At 55.8% G+C, this 25,331-nt stretch overlaps 13 protein-coding genes across 13 annotated transcripts; 8 read left to right on the top strand and 5 right to left on the bottom strand.

Annotated features, from left to right (window-relative positions):
* Positions 1-49: 49 nt before the first annotated feature.
* Positions 50-1,695, top strand: BDY17DRAFT_88696 (uncharacterized protein). The gene has a single exon (XM_033738801.1). The coding sequence runs from the start codon at positions 267-269 to the stop codon at positions 1,563-1,565; it is 1,299 nt and encodes a 432-aa protein (XP_033593453.1). The 5' UTR covers positions 50-266; the 3' UTR covers positions 1,566-1,695.
* A 695-nt stretch (positions 1,696-2,390) lies between these two features.
* BDY17DRAFT_292298 (WD40-repeat-containing domain protein) lies at positions 2,391-4,350 on the bottom strand. Its single transcript, XM_033732794.1, has one exon. It carries the CDS (start codon positions 4,277-4,279, stop codon positions 2,744-2,746), a length of 1,536 nt encoding a protein of 511 aa, XP_033593452.1. The 5' UTR covers positions 4,280-4,350; the 3' UTR covers positions 2,391-2,743.
* Positions 4,351-4,467: 117 nt separating this feature from the next.
* On the top strand, positions 4,468-5,010 carry BDY17DRAFT_88644 (uncharacterized protein). Its single transcript, XM_033738800.1, has one exon. The coding sequence runs from the start codon at positions 4,552-4,554 to the stop codon at positions 4,930-4,932; it is 381 nt and encodes a 126-aa protein (XP_033593451.1). The 5' UTR covers positions 4,468-4,551; the 3' UTR covers positions 4,933-5,010.
* Positions 5,011-5,661: 651 nt separating this feature from the next.
* On the top strand, positions 5,662-7,633 carry BDY17DRAFT_245412 (major facilitator superfamily domain-containing protein; the record flags this gene model as incomplete). Its single annotated transcript, XM_033730629.1, has 3 exons — positions 5,662-5,790; positions 5,968-6,971; positions 7,030-7,633. 3 exons carry the CDS (start codon positions 5,662-5,664, stop codon positions 7,631-7,633), a joined length of 1,737 nt encoding a protein of 578 aa, XP_033593450.1.
* Positions 7,634-8,134: 501 nt separating this feature from the next.
* BDY17DRAFT_308236 (uncharacterized protein) lies at positions 8,135-9,225 on the top strand (the record flags this gene model as incomplete). The annotated part of the gene is made up of 2 exons (XM_033735186.1): positions 8,135-8,435; positions 8,501-9,225. The coding sequence occupies 2 exons, from the start codon at positions 8,135-8,137 to the stop codon at positions 9,223-9,225; spliced, it is 1,026 nt and encodes a 341-aa protein (XP_033593449.1).
* Positions 9,226-9,639: 414 nt separating this feature from the next.
* On the top strand, positions 9,640-11,803 carry BDY17DRAFT_308235 (uncharacterized protein; the record flags this gene model as incomplete). Its single annotated transcript, XM_033735185.1, has 2 exons — positions 9,640-11,022; positions 11,081-11,803. 2 exons carry the CDS (start codon positions 9,640-9,642, stop codon positions 11,801-11,803), a joined length of 2,106 nt encoding a protein of 701 aa, XP_033593448.1.
* Positions 11,804-11,947: 144 nt separating this feature from the next.
* On the bottom strand, positions 11,948-12,899 carry BDY17DRAFT_88632 (LITAF-like zinc ribbon domain-containing protein). Its single transcript, XM_033738799.1, has 4 exons — positions 12,748-12,899; positions 12,655-12,682; positions 12,318-12,596; positions 11,948-12,245 (listed from the first exon to the last, which is right to left on the bottom strand). The coding sequence occupies exons 2-4, from the start codon at positions 12,657-12,659 to the stop codon at positions 12,086-12,088; spliced, it is 444 nt and encodes a 147-aa protein (XP_033593447.1). The 5' UTR covers positions 12,660-12,682; positions 12,748-12,899; the 3' UTR covers positions 11,948-12,085.
* A 549-nt stretch (positions 12,900-13,448) lies between these two features.
* BDY17DRAFT_292291 (LITAF-like zinc ribbon domain-containing protein) lies at positions 13,449-14,990 on the bottom strand. Its single transcript, XM_033732793.1, has 4 exons — positions 14,472-14,990; positions 14,378-14,405; positions 14,000-14,329; positions 13,449-13,914 (listed from the first exon to the last, which is right to left on the bottom strand). The coding sequence occupies exons 1-4, from the start codon at positions 14,491-14,493 to the stop codon at positions 13,755-13,757; spliced, it is 540 nt and encodes a 179-aa protein (XP_033593446.1). The 5' UTR covers positions 14,494-14,990; the 3' UTR covers positions 13,449-13,754.
* A 10-nt stretch (positions 14,991-15,000) lies between these two features.
* On the top strand, positions 15,001-15,992 carry BDY17DRAFT_88581 (uncharacterized protein). The gene is made up of 3 exons (XM_033738798.1): positions 15,001-15,266; positions 15,316-15,485; positions 15,544-15,992. Exons 1-3 carry the CDS (start codon positions 15,218-15,220, stop codon positions 15,952-15,954), a joined length of 630 nt encoding a protein of 209 aa, XP_033593445.1. The 5' UTR covers positions 15,001-15,217; the 3' UTR covers positions 15,955-15,992.
* A 37-nt stretch (positions 15,993-16,029) lies between these two features.
* Positions 16,030-17,607, bottom strand: BDY17DRAFT_245724 (fungal-specific transcription factor domain-containing protein; the record flags this gene model as incomplete). Its single annotated transcript, XM_033730656.1, has 1 exon — positions 16,030-17,607. The coding sequence occupies one exon, from the start codon at positions 17,605-17,607 to the stop codon at positions 16,030-16,032; it is 1,578 nt and encodes a 525-aa protein (XP_033593444.1).
* Positions 17,608-18,426: 819 nt separating this feature from the next.
* On the bottom strand, positions 18,427-19,307 carry BDY17DRAFT_292283 (uncharacterized protein). Its single transcript, XM_033732792.1, has 2 exons — positions 18,715-19,307; positions 18,427-18,654 (listed from the first exon to the last, which is right to left on the bottom strand). The coding sequence occupies exons 1-2, from the start codon at positions 19,248-19,250 to the stop codon at positions 18,495-18,497; spliced, it is 696 nt and encodes a 231-aa protein (XP_033593443.1). The 5' UTR covers positions 19,251-19,307; the 3' UTR covers positions 18,427-18,494.
* A 638-nt stretch (positions 19,308-19,945) lies between these two features.
* Positions 19,946-22,734, top strand: BDY17DRAFT_292280 (uncharacterized protein). Its single transcript, XM_033732791.1, has 6 exons — positions 19,946-20,295; positions 20,359-20,621; positions 20,674-20,855; positions 20,928-21,718; positions 21,774-22,031; positions 22,097-22,734. Exons 1-6 carry the CDS (start codon positions 20,044-20,046, stop codon positions 22,286-22,288), a joined length of 1,938 nt encoding a protein of 645 aa, XP_033593442.1. The 5' UTR covers positions 19,946-20,043; the 3' UTR covers positions 22,289-22,734.
* Positions 22,735-25,151, top strand: BDY17DRAFT_292279 (major facilitator superfamily domain-containing protein). The gene is made up of 4 exons (XM_033732790.1): positions 22,735-24,175; positions 24,233-24,353; positions 24,418-24,497; positions 24,569-25,151. The coding sequence occupies exons 1-4, from the start codon at positions 22,989-22,991 to the stop codon at positions 25,071-25,073; spliced, it is 1,893 nt and encodes a 630-aa protein (XP_033593441.1). The 5' UTR covers positions 22,735-22,988; the 3' UTR covers positions 25,074-25,151.
* Positions 25,152-25,331: the final 180 nt, after the last annotated feature.

Below are 25,331 nucleotides of genomic sequence, written 5' to 3'. Positions count from 1 at the left end.
TGTTTGCTGCTTCCCACATTGCCGTTTGCTCCGAGTGTGTCATGCGATGCGATGCGCTGTGACAAGCACTTCACTCATCAGCACCCTCGATTTGCCTAACCGGCTCCTTCCTTCTCTTCCTTCGCTCTTTCCTTCCTTGCTCACAGCCGTACCTTCCTTCTCTGCTGTTGACATTTTGGAAGTTTTCCAAACCTCCGCTCAGTTGTCAACTCTCCCTCTTCATCATCAACTCACACCACTATCGCCGACCCAATCCCGTTCCCAAAATGGAGGACTACGAGCGGAGAAATGCACTCGCGTGGAGCATGCAGCCCCCTGCGCAGCAAATCGAAGTTGACGATGGCGACTGGAAACCTGTCAAAACCAGCAGCAGAAAGCAAGAAAAAGCGAGACAGAGAGAGTCTATTTCGCCCCGAAAGCCGGTCGTGCAACACAACACTCATCGTCCCCAACCTGCCCACCCTGCCCTCCTTGACCTACCTGCCCATCCTGCCCAATCTCCTCGCCAACGTCATCCACCCCGGCTGGCGTCGGACAGCGATGATGAAGCACAACAGAAGTGGCGCAATCGAGAGCGTCCTCAAGACTATGTGAACTTGCCGACAGATCTTGTACTTCAGGACAAAACATACCAGTCAATCGCTCGTCAACATGCCACCTTTGTCTTCGCTGAGTCCGACCGAAACAACACACCCAATACTGTTTTCGGCATCTGGGGAAATATGCCAGACGTGAAGGCTGCGAAGCAAGCCCTCCTCGCCTGGGCTAAAGACTACTACCAATACATCTCGGGCAACTCGCGGCTCAGGGCCAAATTCCCCAAAATCTCGTCTCCAACGCCAGATCAGCGCAAAGCACTGGAGAATAAGTGGAAGAAAGAGCTGCAACTGCAAAACTATCGCCGTTACCCGGATCCTAACGTCACTTTCGGTGCAATCGGCTCTTTCCACTGGCCCATCGAAGAATGTCGCCCTGAGGAGGTGCTGGGATCCAGCCATGAAGCCCTCGACCCTCTCCGCATGGACGGCCGCTGTCATATCATCTTTGTCAAGGAGAAGAACGTGTTCCAAGTCATGGGATCGATTGAGAATGTGAAGCAAGGCCTCCTCCGTCTCCGCAGGACCTGCTTCCAGATTGCTGCACGACAGATTGCACCCGTGCGCCGATACCTGCTGCATTGGCCCCACGCCCTCGCGCTGCCATCTCGCCTGCCATCTCACGTGTCCCTGGAGTCATATCAGCGCCCACCCGTTGACGACATTGACGACGGGTTTCCGAGAGCTAGCCAACGGCCTCGCGCACAGGGCTCGTCTGAGTCTGAGGACGCCAGCCGCCTCGCCAGACAGACTGCGATTAATGAAGAGCGAGTGCACACTTCACTTTTGGACACCCTCAAGCAGCTCCACTACTATCGCGGCAACATACAAATGCGGATCCGCCTAGGTGCTTTTCTGGCCTTGAAGTATCTAAAGTACAAGAATCCAAGCATTGGAGTGTACGAGCTCGATGAGTACGAGAGAATGATCCAAATGTCGCAATTTGAAGCTGCAGTCACTCAGGAGTGAGACGCGAGACCCCCTTCTTATTGAAGCTCGACTAACGACTTTACAGAATAGGGGATACCGCCATCGAGCATGCCGTCCTCCACTTCCTTCGTACATCAACCGACCTGCTCCAGCCTGAGGACAATCAAGTTACCGACCTGTTCGACGTAGAACCAGGCTACTCCGCCATCTTCACCTTCGAAGACGAAGCGGGCCCTCTCTGCTTGACAAAATGCTGGCAAGAAGTCGAGTCCACTACCACATCCACGAAGAACCTTGAAATGACCTCCGAGAAGTGGACTCGCCTCGAGCGAGACGGTGACACTCCGACCCAACTATTCGACACGAACCTCTCGGACCTCAACACCGGCACGGCATGGCATTTCGGCATCGAAGCCTCTCAATTCGTAGAGGACGCTCGCCTCCCTGGATCCCTGGCCAAGTTCGCCAAAGATGTTCAGATCAACGACCAGGCCGCCAGGAAGCAGCTTTCGGACAAATTATTCATCAACTACAAACACTACGGCGGGAGTCTGAAGCACGTGCAGCAGCGAACGAGCTACCGTTTCAATGTTCGTTCCGTCGCCGGACCCCCCACGGATTACACGCTGGAGCTCACGCGGTCGCAATACTTCGTCCCAAGCACCCGCAATGCGTCTACCGCTTCAAACACCCCCACACCAGGCATGCATGAGCCGCGCTGGAATCTCAACGTGTTTTGTACAGCCTGGGACACCCGATTTGCCGAGAACGGGAAGTTGAAGATTGGCGAGATGGTGGAGTGGGATGATGCAAGTGATGCATGGTTCCCGCGAGATTTTGCTTGGGGTTCGAGTGATGGGGAGCAGGGGGAGAGGGAGGGGACGGGGTTCAGACAGCTTATGGCGAGGCTGAAGTGCATTGCGGATGTGGTGAGGGACGTCAAGGATGGGGATTTGATTGGGGGCATGAATGCGGATTAAGCGCCCTGGATGGGAATTGCAGCAGGATGGTAGAGGAGATCGTGCCGTATCAGCTGTCGGGCACAGCGGAGCATCTCCAGGCTGGCAGCTCTGATGGCGCGGAGATGGCAGTCGTCGCCCTCTTACTAAGACCGGGCATAGTCGTCGAGATCAAGCCAAACGGCCGCTCGCGGGTCTTGGTGGACGGTTGCATTGTGCGTCCGCAGAAGGGGTATCTCGTCACTACATACTGCTGCCTCAAAACTTCTGCCTGCCCAACGTAGGCTGCCAAGCCAACGGATGCGACTCCTCCGTCGCACTCTCATCCTGCCTCCACACCTTGATCGTCTTGTCCGCCTCGCCCGTAATCAGTCTCAAACCCGTCAAATCGAACGTCGCGCTCATAATGCCCGCCTCGGCATCCAACGACCCGGGCTGCGCAATACTATCCTCGTACTGAAACCTGTGCCCCGTCTTCCAATCCCAGAACGCCACGCTGCCATTGTCGCCACCGGAAAAGAGCACGTTATCCTCGTTGACGCAGATATTGTTTACGATGCTGTTGTGGCCTTCGAAGTTTTGCATGAAGTCTCCCTTTGGACATAGCCATTGCTTGATTTGACCCGGTGATGCTGATGCAAATGTGTACTCTGTTGGATGGATGGCGAGGTCTCGCACGCCTTTCTTGTGGTGCGTGAGCACGCCCATCGTCTTCCCCGCTGCCAAGTCGTACATCCGAATAGTGCTGTCGAGCGAGCTGCTGATGATTTGCGGGTCCGTAGCTTGCGTGGCGATCGACGATACTGTGCCCTTGTGGCCGCCGAGGACGTGGATGTTAGAGCGTGTGCGCATATCCCAGACGCGCACAACGCCGTCGCGCCCGCCGGTGCAGAGGACGTCGAGCGTGGGATGCAGCGCCAGGGTGTACACACCCGACAGATGGCCGTGGTAATGCCGAATGACCTTGTTGGTCTCGAGGTCCCAGCACTTGACCATTTTGTCTTCGCCGCAGGAGAAGAGGTAGGGGTGGCGCGGAGAGACGGCGAGCCCACGTACCGTGGAGATGTGGCCTGTGAGCGTGAGTTTGAGTGTCCCTGAGGCCAGGTCCCAGATTTTGATCGTGCGGTCGCCCGCGCCGGAGGCGAACCATTGGTTGCCGGGTTCCATTGCTAGGGCGCGCACCCAGCCTAGATGGCCGGAGATGACGCGGAAGAGCTTCCACGGTGCGTGCCATTGCGGTCGTTGCGAGCGGACGGTGTCTTTGCGTACGAGGCTTGTAGAGGGTGTGTTGCGCTGTGGAGTCGGTCCATGGGCGTTGGGCGGTGCTTTTGCTCCCGCGGTGCCGGCGATGCGCGTGAGAGCCATGGATGTGCCATTCGTGCTCGCGCCATTCGACTGCGCTTTGTTGGAAATGCCAGCAATCATCTGTGCCATTTGCGGATCGCTAGCTTGTTCGTCGGCTCTTGGTTTTTTCCGCCGCGCCGCCAGGCCAGCTTGTGCATTTGCTTGCTTTTGTGCGAGCACTGCTGGGAGTTCCTTTACGTCCGCGTATTCGCTGCTGATGCGCGAGGCGATGTTGGCTCGTCGTGCTCGGTCGTAGGGCGAGGGGTCGGGAGGGGCGATGGCGGGTTGAGAGGGTTTTTGTAGTGCTGAGTTCTGGCCGTAGTCTGCTGCGAAGACTTCTCGCGTTCGCTTCGCCGAGCGCCGTACTGCCTGGTTCGCATACTGAGTGATGTTGTCGGAGGGTTGTGAAGGTGCTGGCGCACTTGGCGCGGTGGACGCAACCTCTGCCATGTTGATGCCACAGGATGCAACGAGAGGGGGAGGCTGATGGAGAGCAGCGGTAAGGTGTTGCGGTCGAGGGTGTTGTAAGAGACAGTGTCCTGCTTGCTCTCAAAACTTCGTGGAGACGTCGGCGGAGGTCCGCTTTTTTTCTGCCGCCCTCTCCGCTCACCGCCTTTAATCTTGCAAGCTCTAAGGATCATCCATCACAACCACCACTCTCGCACTCCAAGCAGACAATCACGGTGCGCCATTCCCACAGCGCTCGCCTCCACACCGCCGACATGCACATTCTGCATCCGCGGTCGCGAGGCACGAGCACACTCTTCACAACCACCCTCGCCGTCTCTTTCCTCGTCGTCGCCCTCCCCCATCTTCTACCATGTCCCGTGGACCGACGACAATTCGCCGACAGCGGAGAGAATGGAACTGGCCGGGTCAAAAAGAGACGGGTCAAGCAGATGGACGGAGTGCCGGAGCGTACGGTGGATGAGAATGAAGGTGGACGACCGAGACACGAGTGCCCCATTCCCAAGCCTACGGGGCTTGTTGGACAGCTGATGGGATTTGAGCGCAAGGAGTCGCAGAAGCCGGTGGAGGTGGTGGTGCGCGGTTTGACGCCGTCCGAGGCCAGGCGAGGGAAAGAGAGGGATGGTGCTCCGTGAGTACGAATCGTCTGCTCACCGATATCGAGCTATCATCTGGGGCACGACACGCCTGCTTCCTACGTTAGCACACGACGACACCCGACCGAGACAGCATCGGCTACACTATGTAAGCCCGCAGTGGCGCGGTCCTCATGAATGGGACGACAAGGCCGCTACGTCGACGATCCAACCGCCGGGAAACGAGGAGAACCTTTTCGCATTGCCCAAGTCGCGTGGGCTGTGTGGCTACGGCGCGTCGATGCCGAATATACGCCATGGCACACTGGCATTTCCCCGTGAAGGCGACGAACTCGAAGGCCTCTGAGAGCCTTCACCAAACGGTGCTGTCCGCGGGATTGTACGGGAGAGTGAAGGGAATCAAGACGCATAGACCTTACACGTACAGCCACAGAAAGTGTATAGAATACATTTGAACTGTCATGCGACCTCTCCAGTACTGGATATCCTCAAGTGTCAAGGATTCCGAATCCTCACATGGCGTTGGACGCAGCCTCGCCACTTGAAGAGAGGCCTTCGCCTTGTCTTAGTCAGCATAAATTTTGCGGACTAGAGCGGATCTGTTGGAAACAGCCGTGCCGAGTACCGAATCGATGACGAACGCCGGGTTGTTCGTGCCTTCGAAACCCCGATGCGTCTGCTCTTAATCGCGTCTTTGCCTACATTCTTTTCCTCTCCCACACATCCACCGCTACACTCTCCCACCCTCAGTGGACTGCGCGCGTCACAATGGACCGGCTCAGTCGCGTGATATCACGGACGAACGCCAAGCCGTACCGTTCTGCAGGCATTAATGATTCTGGTGCTCCTGCTTTAGATGAACACGGACACCTTCAGTTCTCGGTCAACGACATCGAAGTAAGACTCTCTAGGGAGAACCTGTCGCGCTGCTTCGAGACCAATCGCAGCGATACTACTGCCTGTGCGCGGTGCAGTTGCCACTGGTAGCAACTTCGCGCGATTGATCAGAGGCACCGGACCTGGTTTACCCAATACCCTTACGTGAGACGAAGCACTTGCTAATCCTAAGAAAAGAATCCCAAGAACTGGAGTACGGCACGCAGATGGTACATCACCATCGTCTCCGTCCTGCTCGTCGTCAACGCCACCTTTGCCTCCAGCAGTCCGTCCGGCACGCTCAAGGGCATCAGCAAGCAATTCCAGGTGTCCGAGGAGGCTGCCGGCCTCGTCGTCACCCTCTTCCTGCTCGGCTATGTCTTTGGCCCGTTGTTCTGGGCGCCGCTCTCCGAGTTTTACGGCCGCAAATGGATCTTTTACATCTCCTTTACCTGCTACTTCGCCTTCAACTTCCTCTGCGCCTTTACGAATAGCTTTGCTGGGCTTTTGGTCGGCCGCTTCATCACAGGCACCTTCGCCAGCGCGCCGCTTTCCAATGCTCCGGGAATCATTGCCGATCTCTGGGGTCCCGTGGAGCGAGGAAGCGCAATGGCCCTTTTCGCCATGATGACCTTCATCGGACCCGCTCTCGGTCCAGTCATTAGCGGCTTTCTCGAGCTTACCGAGAACTGGAGATGGACCTTCTACGTCCTCATCTGGTTCAGCTTCGGGACGATGCTTCTCATGTTCACGATCCCCGAAACCCTCCCGTCAATTGCTCTAGCCCACAAAGCCCGGCGCATCCGCAAGTTGAAGATCCCGGGCTACGAAGACGTCAAGGCACCCATTGAGGCTACCGACCGTTCACTGATGGGCATCTACAAAGTCGCCCTAACCCGCCCATGGATCATCCTCTTCGACCCAATCTCCCTCCTCATCGCCATCTACATCTCGGTGGTGTACTGTCTGCTCTACATGCTCTTCTCCATCTATCCCATCGTCTTTCAGGAGAAACGAGGCTGGAATTCCGGTGTCGGCGAACTGCCTCTAATTGGAACCGCGCTCGGCGCATGGCTCGGCGGAGCCTACGTGTTTTGGGACTCGCACAGGAATAAGAAGAAAATGCTAGCCGGACACGAACTGACCCCGGAAGACCGACTGCCAATGGCTATGCTCGGTGGCATCCTATTCCCAATAACCATGTAAGTCGAATCCCCTCTCCAAGCCACTCCCACCCGTTCGCTGACAGCTTCCTTCTAGGTTCTGGTTCGCATGGTCAGGAGAATACAACGTCGTCCCCTGGATCATCCCCACACTCGCAGGCGTCTTCCTCGCCACCTCCATCCTCCTCATCTTCGTCGCCTACCTCAACTACCTCACCGACAGCTACCTGATGTACGCCGCCTCCGCCATCGCAGCCAACACCGTCGCCCGTTCCGCCGCCGGCGCCGCCGCGCCCCTCTTCACGAACTACATGTTTGAAGCCCTTGGCGTGGGCGGAGGAGGAAGTCTCATCGCCGGCGTAGGATGTCTGCTCGCCCCGATCCCGTTCTTGTTCTACAAGTACGGCAAGAAGATCCGGGAGCGCAGTAAATTCGCTCCTACGCCGAGCAAGGCTGAGGGCGAGGGAGAGACGTCGAATGAAGAGCAAGACAGGCATGGGAGTTCCAGTACGGAGCAGGAAGCAGAGAGGGAATTAGATGAGGAGGCGGGCATTCCAGACCCGGCAGAGTTGGAGAAGCAGGAGGAGGAACTAAGGGAGAAATCCAGTGGGAGTGGATCTGGTGTTGCTCCTGGTCAAGAAGACAACGACGATCGCTTCCTGGATGCAAGTGGGATGGAGAAGGCGGAGAATCATCGATGAGGCGGCTTTGCCCTTCTCGGTCCCAACTTCAGACCAGTTGCTTACGGATGCCGACTTCGAGCGTTGAAGCGATATGGATACTTCGAGACCATTCCACCTTGCCAAGGACCTGCGGGTGTTTTACGCTAATTGCCAACACCACACGAGCCCGATTTCGGGCGCGCTGGAGACATATGTCGCCCATGCTCCATAACCTGGCTGGTTCCCGTCTCTCACTCGCCTCCGGATATAGAGCGACAATAGACTTCTGGATCACAACTAAATAGAATACCCGACTAATTGAACGAATAGACATAGCATAAAGCGTGGGCGTTTGCATAGAGCGTGGGAATGAATAATTCACATTTTGCTTCTCTTCATTCACGCTGATTGCCTTCACTTGGAAAGCTTCACTCACTATTTGCTCACACACCTCCTTCTAGAAGACCGCTCGCATCCATCTTCTCCCCTTTCTAATACCACACACTCAGCAACTCCGGTCATCAGATATCGACCAAAACAATGCAACCGCCCAGACGCGTCCGCGTGCTCGACAACAACGCCAGCACAATCCACGACCTCCCACTCCCCTACTACGAAGACGTGTATCCCCAGCGAAGCAGCGAAAAGGAAGACGAAATCGGCCGGGCATACGATCGGTGTGATGAAGAGAGCAGCGATGACGACTTTGACAGCCAGAAAGGGAAGAAAAAGAGGCGAGAAGGTGGAATTGTGCAGCATGTTCGCTTCTTCTCGCCGGTTGGTCTGGTGAAGCAAGCTGGTGAGGTTGTGAATGTGAAGGGAAAGGGGAGGAAAGAGGGAGGTGAGTTTGACAAAATTTCACTTGGTTGTTTCACTTACTGATCTCATTTTTCTTCCTACATATAGGCACCAGCATCTTTGCGGAATTCGCTACGTCCAAGACAAACAACACGAATACTGCGACAAGCGGAGTAGCATCGTCGCGGGGAATCAACGAACCTAGCCCAAAGCGCAAACTCCTGACGCCGAAGAAGTTTGGGATGTTCGCTTCGCCTCCAGCATCGTCGCCCGCTGCGCCTGAGATGAACACGGCGGCGGAGGTGATGGATGGTTTGCTGAGTGGTCGACCTTCGGTGGATGGGGAGGAGCAGGCGGGGCCGAGTGGATATGGTGACTTCGAGGAGAGCGTCAATCAGACCCCGGCGATTCGAAGCAGCGAAGGGGATGACCATGCCATGACGGATACCCCGGTACAGGCCGAAGTCGAAAAGGCTTCCGACGCTGATGTCGAAGACAACGGCGATCAAACTCCTATCAAAAACGCTGCTGGGAAGAAACGCAAACGCGACATGCAGACGGTGGATGCGTCGAAGATTAGATCGCACCGGACTCGTGGGCAGGAGAGGCGCGAGATGGAGAAGATTGAGGTTGAGAAGAAGGCTGCGAGGCCGGCTACACGAGAGAAGACTGGAGTTGTGAAGACGAGTGGGAAGAGGGGCGAGGAAGAGGGGCAGAAGAAGGCGGGGAGGATGGGGAGGAGCAAGTGTGGCAAGGCTGGAGGGCGGGTCGGCAGGAAGGAAGGGGTTGTGGAGGTGTTTGAAGATGAGACGGACTCAGAGCAATATGTGTGATGGAAGTGAATGGCATAGGTCCTCAACTCGGAGGGTTGAGGTTGAGACTGCTTTTGTTGTAGCGAACGACAGGGAGGAAGAATGAGGTGAAGTGGTTGGGCTGGTTTTAGAGTTTCGGGTGGCGTAGCATGTGCAGCGAGGGCGATCGCAATTGGAGCGACGCTCAGACGTCACTCGCGAACTTTTGAGGATGGACTACTACGCAGGCCAAGACGGCCAAGGAATCGCCAGGCCAGAGGCGCGTCGTCTCCCTCAGCTTCCTTCCCACCTTCCCTCTTTCCTCCCATCTTCAACATATTTAGAATACCCTACCACTCCATCTCCTTCTCGAGGGAGCCAACTGTATACGCGCAGCCTTGAAGAGCAGCCTTGGAAGCAGACCTGACGGCAGAAGAGCTGGAGAGACACGAGAAGATGGCGACGAATGGAGTGCCCATCTCCTCGCAGCAATGCGAGGTCATGTGTGGCCCCTTACTCAACTATCGCCACATGACCGGCGAATACACCTCCTCTCCCATCTGGCACGGCAGCGTGCTCATCGTCACCTCTCCCGGACAACATCCACAACCTCTCTCCCTTCGCTCCGCCAGCTCCGCCACTAGCCCATCCGACTCGCACTCGTTTCAACCCGAAAGACTATACGAAGACTCGCGCAAGGCCTTCTTCCGCTACGCCATCGATGTCCCTTTCTTAGATCACGAGTCGGAGTGGGAGTACAACATCTCAAACATGGTGCCCGCTCCGGCAGAACACAGTCACATCAACCCCAACAAGACTTGTCGCTTCTGGATCCCCTCCAAACATGAGAGCATGCGCATCATGTTCCACTCCTGCAACGGCTTTTCCGTCGGTACAGACATGAACACATGGAAAGGGCCGTCGCTGTGGAAGGATGTGATGCGCGTGCATACCGAACAACCCTTCCACGTCATGATTGGCGGTGGTGATCAGATCTACAACGATGGCATCCGTACCGAAGGCCCTCTCAAGGAGTGGACCGACATCAAGAACCCTCACAAGCGGCGTGACTATCCCTTTGGCGAAGACCTGCGCGTGAAGTGCGACATCTACTACTTTGAGAATTACGTTAAATGGTACTCCACCGATGCCTTTGCCGTCGCCAACGCACAGATTCCCCAACTCAACATCTGGGACGACCACGACATCATCGACGGCTTCGGCTCATACACCGACCACTTTATGAAGTGTCCCGTCTTCCGCGGCATTGGCGGCGTCGCTCACAAATACTACATGCTATTCCAGCAGCATCTTGCTCCCCCGATCTCCTCTTTTACCACATCCATCAGCCATCACTCTAGAATGAGGGAGAAGCTCTCGCGTCACCATTCCCGACAAGCCGACACTCCCGCCCCGGCCGTCCAGACGCAGGAAGCGTTCGTGCTGCAAGAGCAATCCGAAGGGCCATCTTACGTCCTCGGCAAGCGACCCGGCCCGTACGTTGAAGAGTGCAGTCGAAACATGTACTGCCAGCTCGGCAAGCACATTGCTTTTGCCGGCATCGACGCTCGCACCGAGCGCACCCGCCATCAAGTCAACTACCCCGACACCTACGACCTTTTCTTCAACCGTATCTCTTCCGCCCTTCAGGCCTCTAACGGTGAGATCAAACACCTTATTCTCCTCCTTGGTGTTCCCATCGCATACCCTCGCCTGCAATGGCTCGAGAATATCCTGCAATCACCCATGATTGGGCCAATCAAATTCCTCAATAAGCGCTTTGGAATCGCCAGCGGCTTTTTCAACAGCTTCGACGGCTCTGTAGACTTGGTAGACGATGTAAGTGCATGGACTGTTTCACATCATACAAGCAAACCAACTGACACGCTCCTCCCAGCTCGATGACCACTACACCGCCCACCAGCACAAAAAAGAGCGCAAAGACCTCGTCCTCCGCATCCAACAGCTCGCCAAATCCCGCTCCGTGCGCGTCACCATCCTAGGCGGCGACGTCCACCTCGCCGCCCTCGGCCGCTTCTACAGCAATCCCGACCTGCACATCCCCGTGGAGAAGGACTTTCGCTTCACCGCCAACATCGTCTCGAGCGCTATTACTAACAAGCCGCCCCCGGCAGCGGTGGCAAACTTGCTCGCGCGCCGGAACAAGATCCACCATCTAGACGACGAGACGGACGAGACGCTACTGGAGCTCTTCGACAAGCAGCCCGGCGAAGGCGAAGGCGTAAAACCGAAATCCGCACCAAACAATCACGCCACCATGCCCTCGCGCAACTACGCCATCATCGCAGAATCACACTCCCACTCTCCATCTCCCGCCGCAACAGCAACAGCGGCACCAACCACCAACGGTCACCCGCTTACAAACGGCAACCACGCAGCAGCCGCCGCGCCCTTCGCGCCCGCAAGTAATCCCCGCTCAGCGCTGCACAAAGGCGAAGAGGGCGCGGGCGCGAGCCATGCTGCTGCGCAGGGCATTCAGAAGACCGGGTTGGCGGGGCGGTTTGGGTTGGATGTGGCGGTGCGCGTTGAGGTTGATTCGGCGGATACGGAAGGGCGGACGTGTGGGTATGGGCTTTCGATTCCGGCGTTGGAATGTTAGATTTTGGCTTCTTTAGTGGTGTATGAAAGGGGTGGGGTTCTGTTTCTGCCTTCTTCGGTTTGAGGGACTGGGACGGCGAATGTTTGTTGGTACTGTGATACCCCGATGCTTTGTGTGTACAGATGTATTGTTAACGTCCTAGAAAACGATGCTGACTACCTGATAATCGAGTCGAGGCATTCTCACCTTCTCTTTCAATCGACCAGAGAACACCACAACAACGACTTGACACCCCCCCATTATTCACACAATCTGAAACCTTGAGCCCGGCCAACAGCGCGCTCAAGCATGCGCATGCACCTCCACGTGCCCGCTCTTATGCCACGTAGCCAGCAGCATCCCGCAACTCCCGCACCGGTGCTGCACATCCTTCATGCCGTTCATAACATACGGAATCCAACAGCAAACACCCGTAAGGCAGCAGAGTCCGACGGCCCATGCACTACGAATAGCCAATCAGTCAGCCAAAGCACACAGCTTCATCAGAAGGGGGTGATTCGGTCGCAAAACTGACTGCGTCGTTTTCCCCGCTTGGAAATCGGTTTGCGTCAGCGCGCGGTGCCCGCAGCCTGGACAATCAACAGGCACGCTCGACATGCCGAGGGTGTGGATCGGGGTGGCGCTGCTGTACTTGCTGTGCTGGCCTTGTGGCTGTTGGCTGTACTTGCTGTGCTGGCCGCCGCTGTGGACTTCTCGCGTTGCCGGCGAAGGGTCGCTCGTGTATTGCATTCCATTCTTTTCTGCGGAGAATTGGGGAGTCCCGGATGCTGCTTGGTAGCTTGGAGGCGACTCGCTGGGGACGCACGTGTTAGAGGGACTTCTGACGTGTTGCGCTTGTTTGGAGGACGAACGTCATCGCTGCGATGGGATCTTATTTTCCTGTGTGGTGATGTCCGTTAGCGCGGTCTTGAGAGGACTGGCTTCCTTGACTGGATTGAACTCACCGGACATGGTTGATGTAAAGGTTGGATTGATGCTGAAGAACAACAGGGACAATGAACGAAAAGGGACCGATGAACGACGAAGGGAAGGTTGAAAACCGATACCTGACGGGAATATATCCCCCTGATTTCTTCGCTGTCCGCAAAGCTGAAAGAACCCTGCAACCCCTTCTTCCTTCTCCTGCGTGCGTCGGGTGTCCTGCGTTCAAGGCACGCGTAAGGCTGAGAAGAGAAATGGAAACAGTTTAGCGCGGCGGATTGCCATGCTGACAGCTCGCGGGGGACCCCGTCGTTTCAATCAAATTTAGGTCTGGCGCGTGGAGATCGGCCAGTTTTGGATGGATTGGGTAGTCGGGCTTCTCTGACTACACTCTCCTCGATGCTTATTAAAACCTCCTCAGTGAAGCGAGGGCGGGTACGAGAGCTGATCGCATGCATTCGGGTATGGAGAACGGGAGGGTACAGGCGTGTCTCGGGTGTGCAACTGCAGTGATACGGCCGAGCTGCTCCAGACTCGATCCCGGGTGTGGATAGGAGGTCGTTATTCCCATCCGAGCAGGTATTGCATGTAGAGCGTGTATGCTTACGGGGAGTGGGGCCGAGCTTAATCATTGCATGAAGAGAAGTTAACTACAGGCTTGAAAAAGGCCTTCGCGGCTACTCAGAAAACTCCTTGGAAACTTGGAATGGCGACGCGCGTTGGGATCGGTCTGGCTACGAGTGCAGTCCTCGGTATCGGTCTGGCTACGAGTGCAGTCCTCGGTCAAGACCTTGGCGGAATCTGCGATCTGATTTGACGCCGTTGCACACAGCTCCGGGGAGACAACGGCATGGATGCAGAAGCAGATGTGGGAGGACGTCACACTCCTCCAAAGCGGCTGGCCGACTTCTTCCTCGAGTCTGCCAATAGACTGACTAGAGGCCAATTTTCCAATTCTGGTGAAGCATGGAAAACTTGGAAGAAATACGGGTATCTGCAGTATTTGGACCCGAAAGCCTGGCCTGGGCCATCAAGGATGCGCATGCACCTCCACATTCCCACTCTTGTGCCACGTCGCCAACAAGCACCCGCAGCTCCCACAGCGGTGCTGCACGTCTTTCATACTAGTCATGAGGTACGGGATGAAGCAGAGGCAGCCGGTGATGCAGCAGAGGACGAGGGCCCATGCGCTGCGGTAGTGCACACGGGTCAGCTGAAATGCTCGGGGATGAGATGCGGGAGTCACATCGCTTCATTGGGAGGAGTCAAACTCACTGCGTGGTGTTTCCGCTCTGATAATCGACTTTGGTCAAGCTACGCTGCCCGCAATTCGGACAGTCGACGGGCATGCTCGACATGCCGAGATTCGGGATTGGGGTTGCAATGTTGTACTGTTGTTGTGGGTGCGGGGTGTACTGAGCTGGATGTTGCTGCCGCTGGTACGGCTGACCATTGTGGACTTGTTGCATTTGTGGAGACGGCATGGGTCGAGTATCGCTCTTGTATTGCATCCCGTAGTGTTCTGCGTGCGGTTGGGGAATCGCCTGCGCAGCCCCGTAGGTCGGCGGGGGTGACATTGCTGGACTCCGGGCCGCTTCCAACTCGCTGGAGTCTGGTCAGTGGGAGGCAGGAAGTTGCGCGCGGATTACGAACGTTGGCGCTCCGTTGTGGTGCTCCGGTCCTATGTATGTGTATCGATTAGCGCGATCCTCCCAATCTGGCATTCCTGTTGATTTTAACAACGCACCTGGCTGAGCGGTTGGGTCCATGCTGCCGAATGCTTGCGATATCCCCCTTGGCTTCGCTGAGAACAATGAACAGCGAAGGAGAAAGAACTAGAAACTGGCCATCGACGGGAACATATCCCTCTAATCTCTGGTCAATGCCAGCAGAGGTGATTGGACCCCGAGATCGTCGCGCCCGCGCCCGCCATGGGCGTCTAGGGCCATCTTGGCTATCTTGGGACTGTAGCGACCCCCTTCCAGCCGTATACTGAAGCAGGTGCTGCAAGCAGCCTAGCGTGGTTGATTACCAGGCCTTCAGCTCCGGGGGATCCAGTGACGTTCCCCAGCGCGCACCGTAACGTTGAGGGGCTTGGAGGCGAAGGTCGGCTTGTTTCGTGGTGTTAGGATTCAATGGCTGCCCTTGAGGCTGAGCCGCCCGCGGAATTTAATAATAGACAGGCGAGCGGGGCAGGGTGCTTCAATATTGCCTGATGCTGCCGTCTCTGCCCAGCTTCTTGCATTTACTTGTCATAAGGCTGATAGAGCGCAAGCATTGTATGGAGGGTCGCAGGTAAGAAGGCCATGTTGCGACCATCGGGTTTAGCCGGAGGGTTTGCAGCTGCGGGGTTGTCACGAGGCTCTCAGCCCTGCGACGATCGGAAGAAGACGGAAGGCGAGCAGCTTACCGACTCTTCATTATGCGAACGAGGACACTGCGGGTAGTGGAAATACCAGACGATTCATTTCCGAAGCACTGTCGCCAGCAAAAATGGCTCCTCGAGTTTTGGTCCTGAGCCCCCCGCGCATGGGCACGCAATGTAAGCCAGAATACCCTTGCAGGTACGCACTTACTGATGGGCAGTACAGCGGTCGCGGACGCTCTCATAATCCTTGGATATGAGCGTGTCTACCACATGCGGGAAGTCGGCAAAAACGGACACGCGCGGCAATGGGCGGACTTGTTGCATGCCAGATTCGGTGAGCAGCCTCGCCAGCTTCGGCGCGAGGACTTTGAACCGCTGCTGGGGGACTTTGATGTGAGTGGAGTAGATCTCTTGTGATCAAGGATCAGGGACTGATTGAAACGTGCACAAGGCGCTGGCGGATTTCCCCGCCTCCATCTTCGCCGAAGACCTCATCCAGCTGTATCCCGAAGCGAAAGTAATCCTGCTGCAGCGAGACGAGGATGCGTGGTTCAGATCAATGGAGTCCACACTTGGCCGGCCTCGAAGCGAAGATGAGGCTCCGAGTCCCATGCAGCCCTTACGGGACGCGTATCGCAAGTATTGCTGGAAAGACGATTTTGCGACTTACGGGAGGGAGTACCTAAGGAGCTATGAGGCTCTGGTGAGGGCAAAGACGCCGCGGGAAAGGTTGCTTGAGTTTCCCACTGCTGGTGGATGGGAGCCGCTTTGTCGGTTTTTGCACAAGGATCTTCCGGACGTGGAGTATCCTAATCGAGACGATCATCGAGAGTGGAAGGGCGAGAGGGAGACACGGTCTTAGCACGTATTCGCTGCTGTGGGAATGAATAACCCGCTAGTTGATTGTGGGCCAACCTTCATCAACCCTGTATGTCTATCAGACAAGTAACACAAGCTCCTCGCGACACGCGAAAATAGTAGCAAGATCTCGATCGGTGGGACTGCCCGGCAAGTCTCTACTAGCCCATGCCTCTTCCATCAACTGCAATGCCTTTTTCAGCGGCGCGAAAGCGCCGGCCGGCTGAAGGTTCCCCAGCAGATACCGCCAGAAGGCCTCCTGCTCGCACGTGGCGAGGCAACCTGCGACACACAGCGGCCACCCCATCGTCCTCAATAGCGAAGTCGAGATTTTCTGGTCACTCGTGAGCTGCATGATGCTAGCTATGTGGCACCGGATGGTGGCATTGGAGGGTTGCCAGCCGGAGACCATGATGGATAGATAGATGAGTGCTGCATGCGCCCATATGCGTGTGGCAAGGACGGAATCAGAAGCGGCAGTTGCACTGGGGTCCAGTGAGCAGTCTGCCGCGAACATGTCTGCGAGACTGGAGTTTCTTTCATGGCCACGGTCCACTGGAGCCAGTTCAAGAGAGGCGAGCCCACTCTCGAGGGCGTGTTTGATGTCCGCGGCACGACGGACTAGCTCCATGACATCGAGGTCACCATCTTCTCTGCACCGTTTCTTCCATGCGACCAGCGCTGCCGTCTCGCCCACCTGTAGCAAGACCCAATTCTGGCATCCGACAACATGCTCAACCTTGATGGCCGAACCCGCAGCTGTAGTTGGGTCAAGGAGCTCTCTGTGATGTCTGTAGAGCTTCGGCTCCTCCTGGCGCTCGGTACTAGCAACAATGTCATCCAGGATCAAGAGAGAAGACGCGAAACGAAAAGCGGTTTGTTCTGCGCTCGGAACGCGGAAACCTGATACTTGGACGACTTCGGTTGGCGGGCCAAGGCGACTCATCACAATGTCAAAGCTCGTGCCCTGTTCCGCAGGCTGGTCATCCGCGTCAACGCTGTCGAGTATCTGCACGAAAAGAGCCAGAGCCGCATGGAGATGGGCTTGGCAGTGCTCGAAGCTCGAGAGGGCGATGAAGAAGCGCTGGACCTGCATGATGCTCGCCAAGATCCTGACGGTGCCATGTAGATGTTCCACAACGGAGGATCCGCCGATGAGCTCGAGTGCCGCCCTTAGAATTTCAAAGGCCCCATTTGTCTGCCCCAGCACACTCTCCACTTCCGGTTCGCGACCCATGACAAGAAGCGGGAAGAAATACGCGCTCTGGCACAAGGTCGCGCGTCGCATGACTGGGCTGTTGATCATCAGCTCCAGGAGCCATGCCCGACCGCCTTCGTGCAGAGATGGACGGAAGAAGGGGAACATGAATGGGAGTAAGTGCTCCAAATAGAACGAGAGGAGAACGTTGTCGGACCGGGTGAGTGATAGACTCCATGCAGGGGCAAGTGAGCAGCGTGTAGTACAGCTGCTCGTTGGTCGGTCCTCGGTCGAGCTTGGCGATTGAGTGCTCGAAACCAGGCCAATCGGTGAATGGGAGGGTTTCGTGGACACGGGGCCTTCGTCGTCGATGAATGCTGTGCTTTGGAGCGGGCGTGGTAACGTGCCACCTTCGGTGATAGAACGCCAACCATTCTGTCCAGAGTGTGGCTCGAGCATGCGTTCCATTCGGCGGCCGTAGGTCTTATTGTGCTCCTTAATCACCCCCGTGATCCGCTTACTCATTTCCTCCTGCAGCACTCCACCGTCCATCCATTCCGGCTTCACAGGGTCGTAACCATGACAAGTAATACGCAGAGCAGTGCAGATGTCGCAAGCGGGATGCTGCTCGTCACATTTCTTGCGACGGAGTTTGCAAGTCCAGCAGCCATTCGAGCTGCGCGGCGTGCTGCTGATGGAGTGCTGGCTTCGACGCGGATTTGCATCCATGGGGCCTTTGCGGTAGATCCTTCGCGACGCCCCGCAAACCACGCATCTCGGAAGCTTCTGGTTCGAGAGAGACGGACGGCGAGGGGAAATAGGAAGTGTAGCAGCACATGCCGTGAGGTACACGGAGAAACGAGCGTTTAGTAATCAACCTAAGCGCCACCAGGCAGCGTGTGCGGCTGACTTCACTTCATTCAATGATCTGTTGCGAATGCGAGCACTCGAGACCACGCGAATCCTCTACATTCATTGGTCGTAACTCTCGCTACTAAGCACTGCCCACACGAACACATGAATATTGTGTGTGTTTTGTAGTCCTAGCTTAGATCTCTCAATGTACATGATCACCTTTGACTGCTTCATGGTGATCACGATTTCTTGGGATCTAAACAAAGGGAAGATACTCAGGAAAGTGTCTGTTTGGTACTGCCCCCGGGTGGGATATCTACGCAAGATGTGGATTATGTCCTTTACCTCCTCATACCTGAGATCTGATCTGCAGTATTCGGTACAGGAAAGGCTGTTGATTCTCTACTTCAGAATGACGATATTGGCGAGGTTGCTCCCAAATCAAACTCCATACATGATGCTAAGAGATGGTCTAGAGCTATGATGAGCTTCTACGCCTTGACATACCCCTTGCCCTTGAGGAATGTCGCATGCCATGGTACATCTGCCGGGTGGTCGGCCAGCTGGGCATAGAATTCGCCATGGGCAGGACCATCGAGATCCATACCTTTCATCTTCCCGTCTGCGTGACGCTCGTCGGCGTAAAAAAAGCTGAACGGTGGGTTCAGATTAGTCAAACTGCTCAGTCGTGTCCCACATGAGAATGCATACCGATGTCCGCGAGCCGAGTACGTCGCGTCCGCAACGCCGATCCAGTACGCCGAAGCCGATTTCCCAACACCCAAGGTCACCATCATCGGGACGGGCAAGACGACTGTGTTCAGCACGTTGCCAGTATAAATAAACGTCTTCTTCGTCTCTTTCGGAAGCCTTTCCCAAGCCTTAATGCATTCCTGGGCAGCGACGTAAGAGCTGATGGTGTTGATCGTGAGGTCTGCGGCAAACCGATCCGCTGGAATGGAGAGCACGCTGTCTTTATCGGGCGGGGGCGTCATTCCTGCAGCATTGTACACAACCACGCTTGGAGGGGAACCGAGATGGGTCTCGACGTCTCGAAACAGTGTCGGGATACTGTTTGGGTCGCTGAAATCGGCTTTCAAAGACACGAATCCATTGGCGTCTTTGCTGCCAGTGCCTCTCCTTGATGTAACTGCGACCGCGTAACCCTTCGAGGAGAGGCTTTTCGCGACTGCGGTTCCTACTCGTGGGCCAGCTCCGAGGATGAGTGCGACTTGATTGCTTGCCATTGTGGGTCGTGGGTTGCTTTCTGTAGACTGTGGTCTACGAAATTCAATCGAGGACTGGTAAATTGCAGAATTGGAGAGTCCTGAGGAGTGAACACAGCCTACTTATAGTCCGAAATCCGCTCTCTCGGGTAGAAGAAAGTGCTCACGACCGAGACCATGCATTTGTAATGTACGTCAGAGACACTGCATTATTCTCAGCGTATCCACATGTTCCGCTGCTTCATCGCTGGTCGCACGCATTGCTTGTCGCCACAAGCTATACAAGGCTACGTGGAGTTAGGTAAGCCGCGCGGGAATCTTGGCAGCTCCGTTCGCTATTTCCCTGACGTATAGTTGTCTTAGGTAAGCCGCGCGGGAGACGTCGAGACTAGCATCCAGCCAGCCTTGTGCAACGTCCCACACGAGATCGCACGGTGCAAGTCTCCCCTCCATTTGTCAGCTCTTAGTCTCACTGAAGCCTACGTGCAACAACTGTGAAGCAGTCACGAGCACACCAAAGAGAATATTGGAGTCGGCTTCATCTGCCGTCTTTATGTGGGCGTTGAGGGTTGCACAGCATCCGTAATGCTGACTCAAAACTTGGATCAGCAGCCAATGAGCATCGTCAATAACATGGAAACCTCGATGCGCTTTACAGCTCATTTGTAATGGACCCCGCGGTATCCCGGCGGACCGTCGCAGGGCACTGACTCCCAGTATGTAGTCGGAGTATAGACGACCTGGTCTTACCACACTCCTTATTAAGTCTTCATCGGTACAACTGCGAGCTGGTGCACGAGAGCGGAAGCAAGGCATGGGGAGTGAAAAGCATGGCTTCGCCGTCGACTCGGCTTCTAGCAATGTCTGGCCGCCACCGTCCTCCACGTCAACCGTCCAGTGTGGACGGGAGCCCAAGCATCTTCGACCGCGAGGCATCCGAGCTCGCATCTGGTCGATTCCCATTGTGAACTGGACCGGGCACCTGTATGCATACGCAACGGGAAGTCCTTCGAATCCCTGGGTAAGATCGAAAGGGCAGAACAGACGGTCCTGGACTAGATCATTGGTATGACCTCCCGGCAGGAACCGCACTGAATTAGAGGCTCTTCATCTCACGCATGAATTGCAGATCCGTCTGGGCCCACTATCTGGCATGCTGGCCTTGCTTTCGGCGGGACTGGCAATCATCGCATCACTTGGCGTACTTGCAGGCTCCAATGGTTCTCCAGTTGCAACCTGGCCGACTCCACCATCAACATTCATAGCCGTCTTCACCGCGCTGGGGAATCTGTCGGTGCGTTATGCTGCTTTCCAGGGCGTCGTTATCACGTGGTGGCTCAAGGCTTTGCACGGCTCCACCGTAGACAGTTTGCACTATGACTGGCGTGCAGGGTAAGAGCAAAGTCTGCATTGGAAGAATTCGAGATGTGCTGACCTCTTGTAGCACGAGTATCCGCGGTGCAATCACAGCCGGTCGGCGAATGGGCTGGCTAGGCGTCGCATGCATCTGCTCAACCCTGGTGGTGATTGATGGCCCGCTCCTGCAACGTGCTTCTACGGTCGTGGATGCCCCATTTTCCCATCGCGTCACCCTGAACACCACAATGGTGTCCAACCTTCCCATCGGTGGGTCCCCCTATTGCCACTCTCTCCACGCGATTGATATATGATCCAATTTCGACTGACTGTCACCTATAGGCTATTCTGGTTCCTGGAAGACCATGTCAGGTACTTCTACATTGCCATCGTTCAACGAGACAATGCCAGCTCCGAGCGGCCATGTTGCTACCAACGTCTATCTATCCAGTCCTCCTAATGCTTTCGATGGAACATCCGATCACTGGACAAAAGACGATGGATATGCCGGAGTCATTCGTGGATGCACAGGCGAGTGCACCGCCAAACTCATAGCTCCCGCCGTAGCAGTGAAAACTTGCGTCACGAGGTCGTCGCCGCGAGATTACAATACGCCATTGCCCGCTCAAGACGAGGTCGGAGTCGACACATCAGCTGTACCTTGGGAGACCAACGCCTTCATCGTTGCAACCATGCTCGTGGTCGATGGCCCACAGGAACAGATCAATACTTTAATCGGGTATTCCACCACCAAGGACTGTGTTGGGAACTTTACTTACACCGTTTGTACCCTCGAGTCTGCCGTCGGGGAGTACGAGGTATCTGTCCGCGGAGACACGACATACATCGAATCGGCCGAGAGCCCCAAGATTCTTGCCATCGCGGACGCACCCGTGATTAATGAGACCTACCATGACGGACTCCACTGGTCTACCTTGGGCGGCGTTGCGGACCAGATGATACTATCATGGGAGGCCTTCCAAACCCTGATCAACGTCAACGGTACGATGACCGCGATAAGGAATGGGCCAGCGGACGCCGAAGCCTTCATCACGCCGAGTGCGACCGGGGGTGCCTGTCCAGATTTCCTCAATGCGACCAACGCATATATGGCCAGCTTGAATAAACTCATGGTACCGGTCGAGTGTTTCTTGCATCGCATAGCAACTCACTAACTATCACACACAGGTGTACTACGGCTTAGCGGCCGCTCAAGGAGTGCGTTGGGGAACCTTCGTCCCGCCCGAGACACACTCCAAATACCCGACACATGCGACAACGACAGGAGAAGTTACAGGCGTGCGGAGCGTCTTCCGCACAACATACGCCTACTTTGCAGGCGCCGTTGTGCTGGAGCTCATGTGCATCTGTCTCATCGCGCCAACATACTGGGGCTGGTGGAAACTCGGCCGATCCGTGTCATTTTCGCCGCTCGAGATCGCAAAGGTTAGTTTGTTCGCACGGATAGAGCCCCCCCTCTCTATCGGTATCGTGCTGACATGGCTTCGCAGGGATTCGAGGCGGCGATTTTGGCCGACTCGAACTCGAATGCCACGGCCCGAGACCTGGCTGATACATATCTAGACCAGCCCATTCGATACGGAGCGCTGTCCGCGGACGGTAATGGCGGAAGATCCAGACTGGCTTTTGCCGGCCCTGATACGGCGCATGCGCCAGAGCAGAGATCCTATTATGATGCATGAGCTGATGTAAAGGACGAATGGGGATATACGACGGGAGGAACACTCGGCCGTAAAGGCGACGTGCTTGATCATCAAGGGTCGACCGTGCATTCGTCAGCGAGATCTCCACTGGACAAGGGGATTCCGACGCTTTACAGAGATCTGAATGCCACGAGAACCTTTCCATGGCCTTTGTGCACGCATAACACTGCACAAGGGCGGCGTGTGGTGCCAAAGCCGTGCACAAAGACGGGTGTGGCTTGCTTAAGGTTCGGGAGGCGCAGCCCGAGGGCCGATCTTCCGATTTATTCCATGCACGACGTCATCACTCTTTGCAAGTCGGATGTTTTTGCAGCGTTTCTGTCCGCCGAGGATGCGAAGAACGGTTGGGGAACCAACCCGAGCTGGGCATAACTAGGAGATGTGAAATGGAAGATGCCTCGGCTGGCTGCAATGAAATCGCGTCGGCCGCGATGTGGCGCGAATATAAACGTCGTCATTCATCTCCCCTAATGCGCCAGACTACATCGCCGTATACCCGACACTTATACCTTGGGAAAAAAAGAAACACTCCTTCTCTTTATACCATTGTTTCATTGTACCAAGAAAGACTTCTTATCTTCTGTAGTTGTTTTGTTGCTTCTCACCCAGGACATCCCCCATCTTTTCGTCTTGGATCGCGTCGTAACTCTTTGTTGCCGTCGCCTCGACTATCGCCGCAATGGCGGAGAAAGACGATCTCGAGTCCCCTCGACCAACGCGGATCCCGCACTTTCGACAAGTCATCGACCAAGCAGGCATCACCCCGGAAGTACAAGCATGGGAGTACGAGGGCTCCGGCACGGAAGAGGACCCGTACATCGTTCAATGGATTGATGACGACCCCCGAAATCCCATGAGCTACAGCCCATTGAAGAAATGGAGCATCACGTTGATGGTCGCAGTCGCAACGCTGGCCGTGGCCTTCGTTTCCAGCGCGTACAGCGGAGGCAGCAAGGAGGTTATTGAAGAGTTCCACACCACCACCGAAATCTTCACCCTAGGCACTTCCATCTTCGTGCTCGGATTTGCCATCGGCCCTCTCTTTTGGGCTCCTTTGTCGGAGCTCTTCGGGCGCCAGGTCATCTTCAGCGGCACTTACTTCGCCCTCACCGTGTTCAACGCCGGCGCGGCAGGAAGCCAGAACATCTACACCCTCATCATCCTGCGATTCCTCGGCGGAGCCTTTGGATCCAGCCCTCTGACGAATGCTGGAGGCGTGATTGCAGACATGTTTCCTGCTCGCGACCGTGGCCTAGCACTGACCGCCTTCGCATCTGCACCATTCCTGGGTCCGGTGATTGGTCCAATTGTCGGTGGCTTCGTCGGTGAGACGATCGGCTGGCGCTGGATTGAAGGCATCATGGCCATCTTCACCGGAACCCTCTGGATCATTGGCACGCTCGTCATCCCTGAGACCTACCCGCCCGTCCTTCTCCAACGCCGGGCGCAAAAGCTCAGCAAGCTGACAGGCAAAGTCTACAAAAGCCAAGGAGAGGTACGCCAGGGGAAAGCGACGTTCGGCCACGTCTTCAAAACCTCCCTTCTCAGGCCTTGGGTTCTCTTGATCAAGGAGCCGATCGTGCTGCTGCTGTCCATCTACCTCGCGATCGAGTACGGCACGCTCTACATGCTATTCACCGCCTATCCGATCGTCTACGAAATGGAGCGCGGCTGGTCGCAAGGCGTTGGCGCTCTGCCCTTCATCGGCATCCTCGTCGGCATGATGGGCGCAGTGCTCTACAGCGCCATCGACAATCACGTGCGCTATGTGAAGCTTTACGACCGCTACAAAGGATTTGCGCCACCTGAGGCCCGCCTGCCGCCGACGATGATTGGAGGCGTTCTGGGAACCATCGGACTGTTTTGGTGAGTAGTTGAGGGCATGTTGAGGGCATTTTGACCCAGTGCTGACTCATTGTCCAGGTTCGCATGGACGGACTACCCTTCGTATCCGTGGATTGCGTCCGTCGCGGCCGGTGCTCCATTCGGTTTCGGCATGGTGCTGATCTTCCTTGGCGTGTTCAATTATCTGATTGACGCATACGTACGTTCGATGCAATCATTGGTCACCACTCGTTGTTCAAGCTAACTCTTGCTTTTCGCGATAGACGATCTTCGCGGCATCAGTCCTGGCTGCAAACGCCGTCCTGCGATCTCTCTTCGGTTTCGCTTTCCCTCTCTTCACCAGGTGAGTCGAACTCGAAAGCACTTGCACAGCCACCAGACGACCAATTGCTAACCACGTCTTCCCTACCGCAGTCAAATGTACGAAAACCTCGGCTTACACTGGGCCGGATCAATCCCCGCATTCTTGTCGTTACTCGGCATCCCAATGCCCTTCCTCTTCTGGAAGTACGGCCCGGCAATCCGAGCCCGCTGCAAGTACGCAGCAGAAGCAGCAGAGTTCATGAAGAAGATGCAAAGCCAAATGGACGACAGCGAGGACGAGGGCACATCTAGCGAAGAGCGACAGGTTTCGGAGCACTCCGTCGACAAGGAAAAGGAACACAGGGAGGAAAGGGAGGAAGAGGAAATGCAGGAAGCCATCGACTTCTCCTACGGGCCGGAGGAGGAGCAGCCCCGACTGGAACCTATCAAGTCGCGGGCGAGTAAGCGGCCGTCGTTGTCGAGGAAGCACACGAGCTACGATGACAGTCCGTTTGACTTGGATCGCACGAATACGCGGGAGAGTTTCCGGTATGAGGAGAGGAAGATTTCGTTGTCGCGGCGGTCGAGCAAGTCCAGCAAGACGAGCAGAAAGTAGAGTATCTTGTTGCGAAAGTTTGGCGCGGCGTTCCGGGGACGGATGATTAATTTAAACGATCCGATCATCAAATAAATATGGATGGCCTGTCAAACTGATTTGTCGTGCGATTTTGGCCTCTTGCTCTGGATGATAAGAGAAATACGATATAGCCTATTCGACAGCAAGCCATCAATCACGTGGTCGCGTTATTCCGTCGCCCAAAGCGCACTAGCGCGGTGCGATAAAATGGCGGCTCAGCACAAAGGAACAGCACGA

The sequence above is a fragment of the Neohortaea acidophila genome, assembly GCF_010093505.1.
Source record: "Neohortaea acidophila strain CBS 113389 unplaced genomic scaffold BDY17scaffold_2, whole genome shotgun sequence".
NCBI classification, from domain to species: Eukaryota; Fungi; Ascomycota; class Dothideomycetes; order Mycosphaerellales; family Teratosphaeriaceae; genus Neohortaea; species Neohortaea acidophila.
This window is presented reverse-complemented; position numbering and strand designations above follow the sequence as displayed.

Coding starts and splice junctions, on each gene's coding strand:
- BDY17DRAFT_88696 (XM_033738801.1), top strand. CDS start 267: ATGGAGGACTACGAGCGGAGAAATGCACTCGCGTGGAGCATGCAGCCC.
- BDY17DRAFT_292298 (XM_033732794.1), bottom strand. CDS start 4,279: ATGGCAGAGGTTGCGTCCACCGCGCCAAGTGCGCCAGCACCTTCACAA.
- BDY17DRAFT_88644 (XM_033738800.1), top strand. CDS start 4,552: ATGCACATTCTGCATCCGCGGTCGCGAGGCACGAGCACACTCTTCACA.
- BDY17DRAFT_88632 (XM_033738799.1), bottom strand. Junction 12,246..12,317: donor CAAGCGGGGAAAACGACGCA/GTCAGTTTTGCG, acceptor GGCTATTCGTAG/TGCATGGGCCGTCGGACTCT.
- BDY17DRAFT_292291 (XM_033732793.1), bottom strand. CDS start 14,493: ATGGACCCAACCGCTCAGCCAG. Junction 14,330..14,377: donor CACCACAACGGAGCGCCAAC/GTTCGTAATCCG, acceptor ACCAGACTCCAG/CGAGTTGGAAGCGGCCCGGA. Junction 13,915..13,999: donor CAGAGCGGAAACACCACGCA/GTGAGTTTGACT, acceptor GCACTACCGCAG/CGCATGGGCCCTCGTCCTCT.
- BDY17DRAFT_88581 (XM_033738798.1), top strand. CDS start 15,218: ATGGCTCCTCGAGTTTTGGTCCTGAGCCCCCCGCGCATGGGCACGCAA. Junction 15,267..15,315: donor CCCGCGCATGGGCACGCAAT/GTAAGCCAGAAT, acceptor TGGGCAGTACAG/CGGTCGCGGACGCTCTCATA. Junction 15,486..15,543: donor CGCTGCTGGGGGACTTTGAT/GTGAGTGGAGTA, acceptor AACGTGCACAAG/GCGCTGGCGGATTTCCCCGC.
- BDY17DRAFT_292283 (XM_033732792.1), bottom strand. CDS start 19,250: ATGGCAAGCAATCAAGTCGCACTCATCCTCGGAGCTGGCCCACGAGTA. Junction 18,655..18,714: donor TACTCGGCTCGCGGACATCG/GTATGCATTCTC, acceptor CCCACCGTTCAG/CTTTTTTTACGCCGACGAGC.
- BDY17DRAFT_292280 (XM_033732791.1), top strand. CDS start 20,044: ATGGGGAGTGAAAAGCATGGCTTCGCCGTCGACTCGGCTTCTAGCAAT. Junction 20,296..20,358: donor GGTCCTGGACTAGATCATTG/GTATGACCTCCC, acceptor CATGAATTGCAG/ATCCGTCTGGGCCCACTATC. Junction 21,719..21,773: donor CCAGCTTGAATAAACTCATG/GTACCGGTCGAG, acceptor TATCACACACAG/GTGTACTACGGCTTAGCGGC.
- BDY17DRAFT_292279 (XM_033732790.1), top strand. CDS start 22,989: ATGGCGGAGAAAGACGATCTCGAGTCCCCTCGACCAACGCGGATCCCG. Junction 24,176..24,232: donor GGAACCATCGGACTGTTTTG/GTGAGTAGTTGA, acceptor CTCATTGTCCAG/GTTCGCATGGACGGACTACC. Junction 24,498..24,568: donor GCTTTCCCTCTCTTCACCAG/GTGAGTCGAACT, acceptor TCCCTACCGCAG/TCAAATGTACGAAAACCTCG.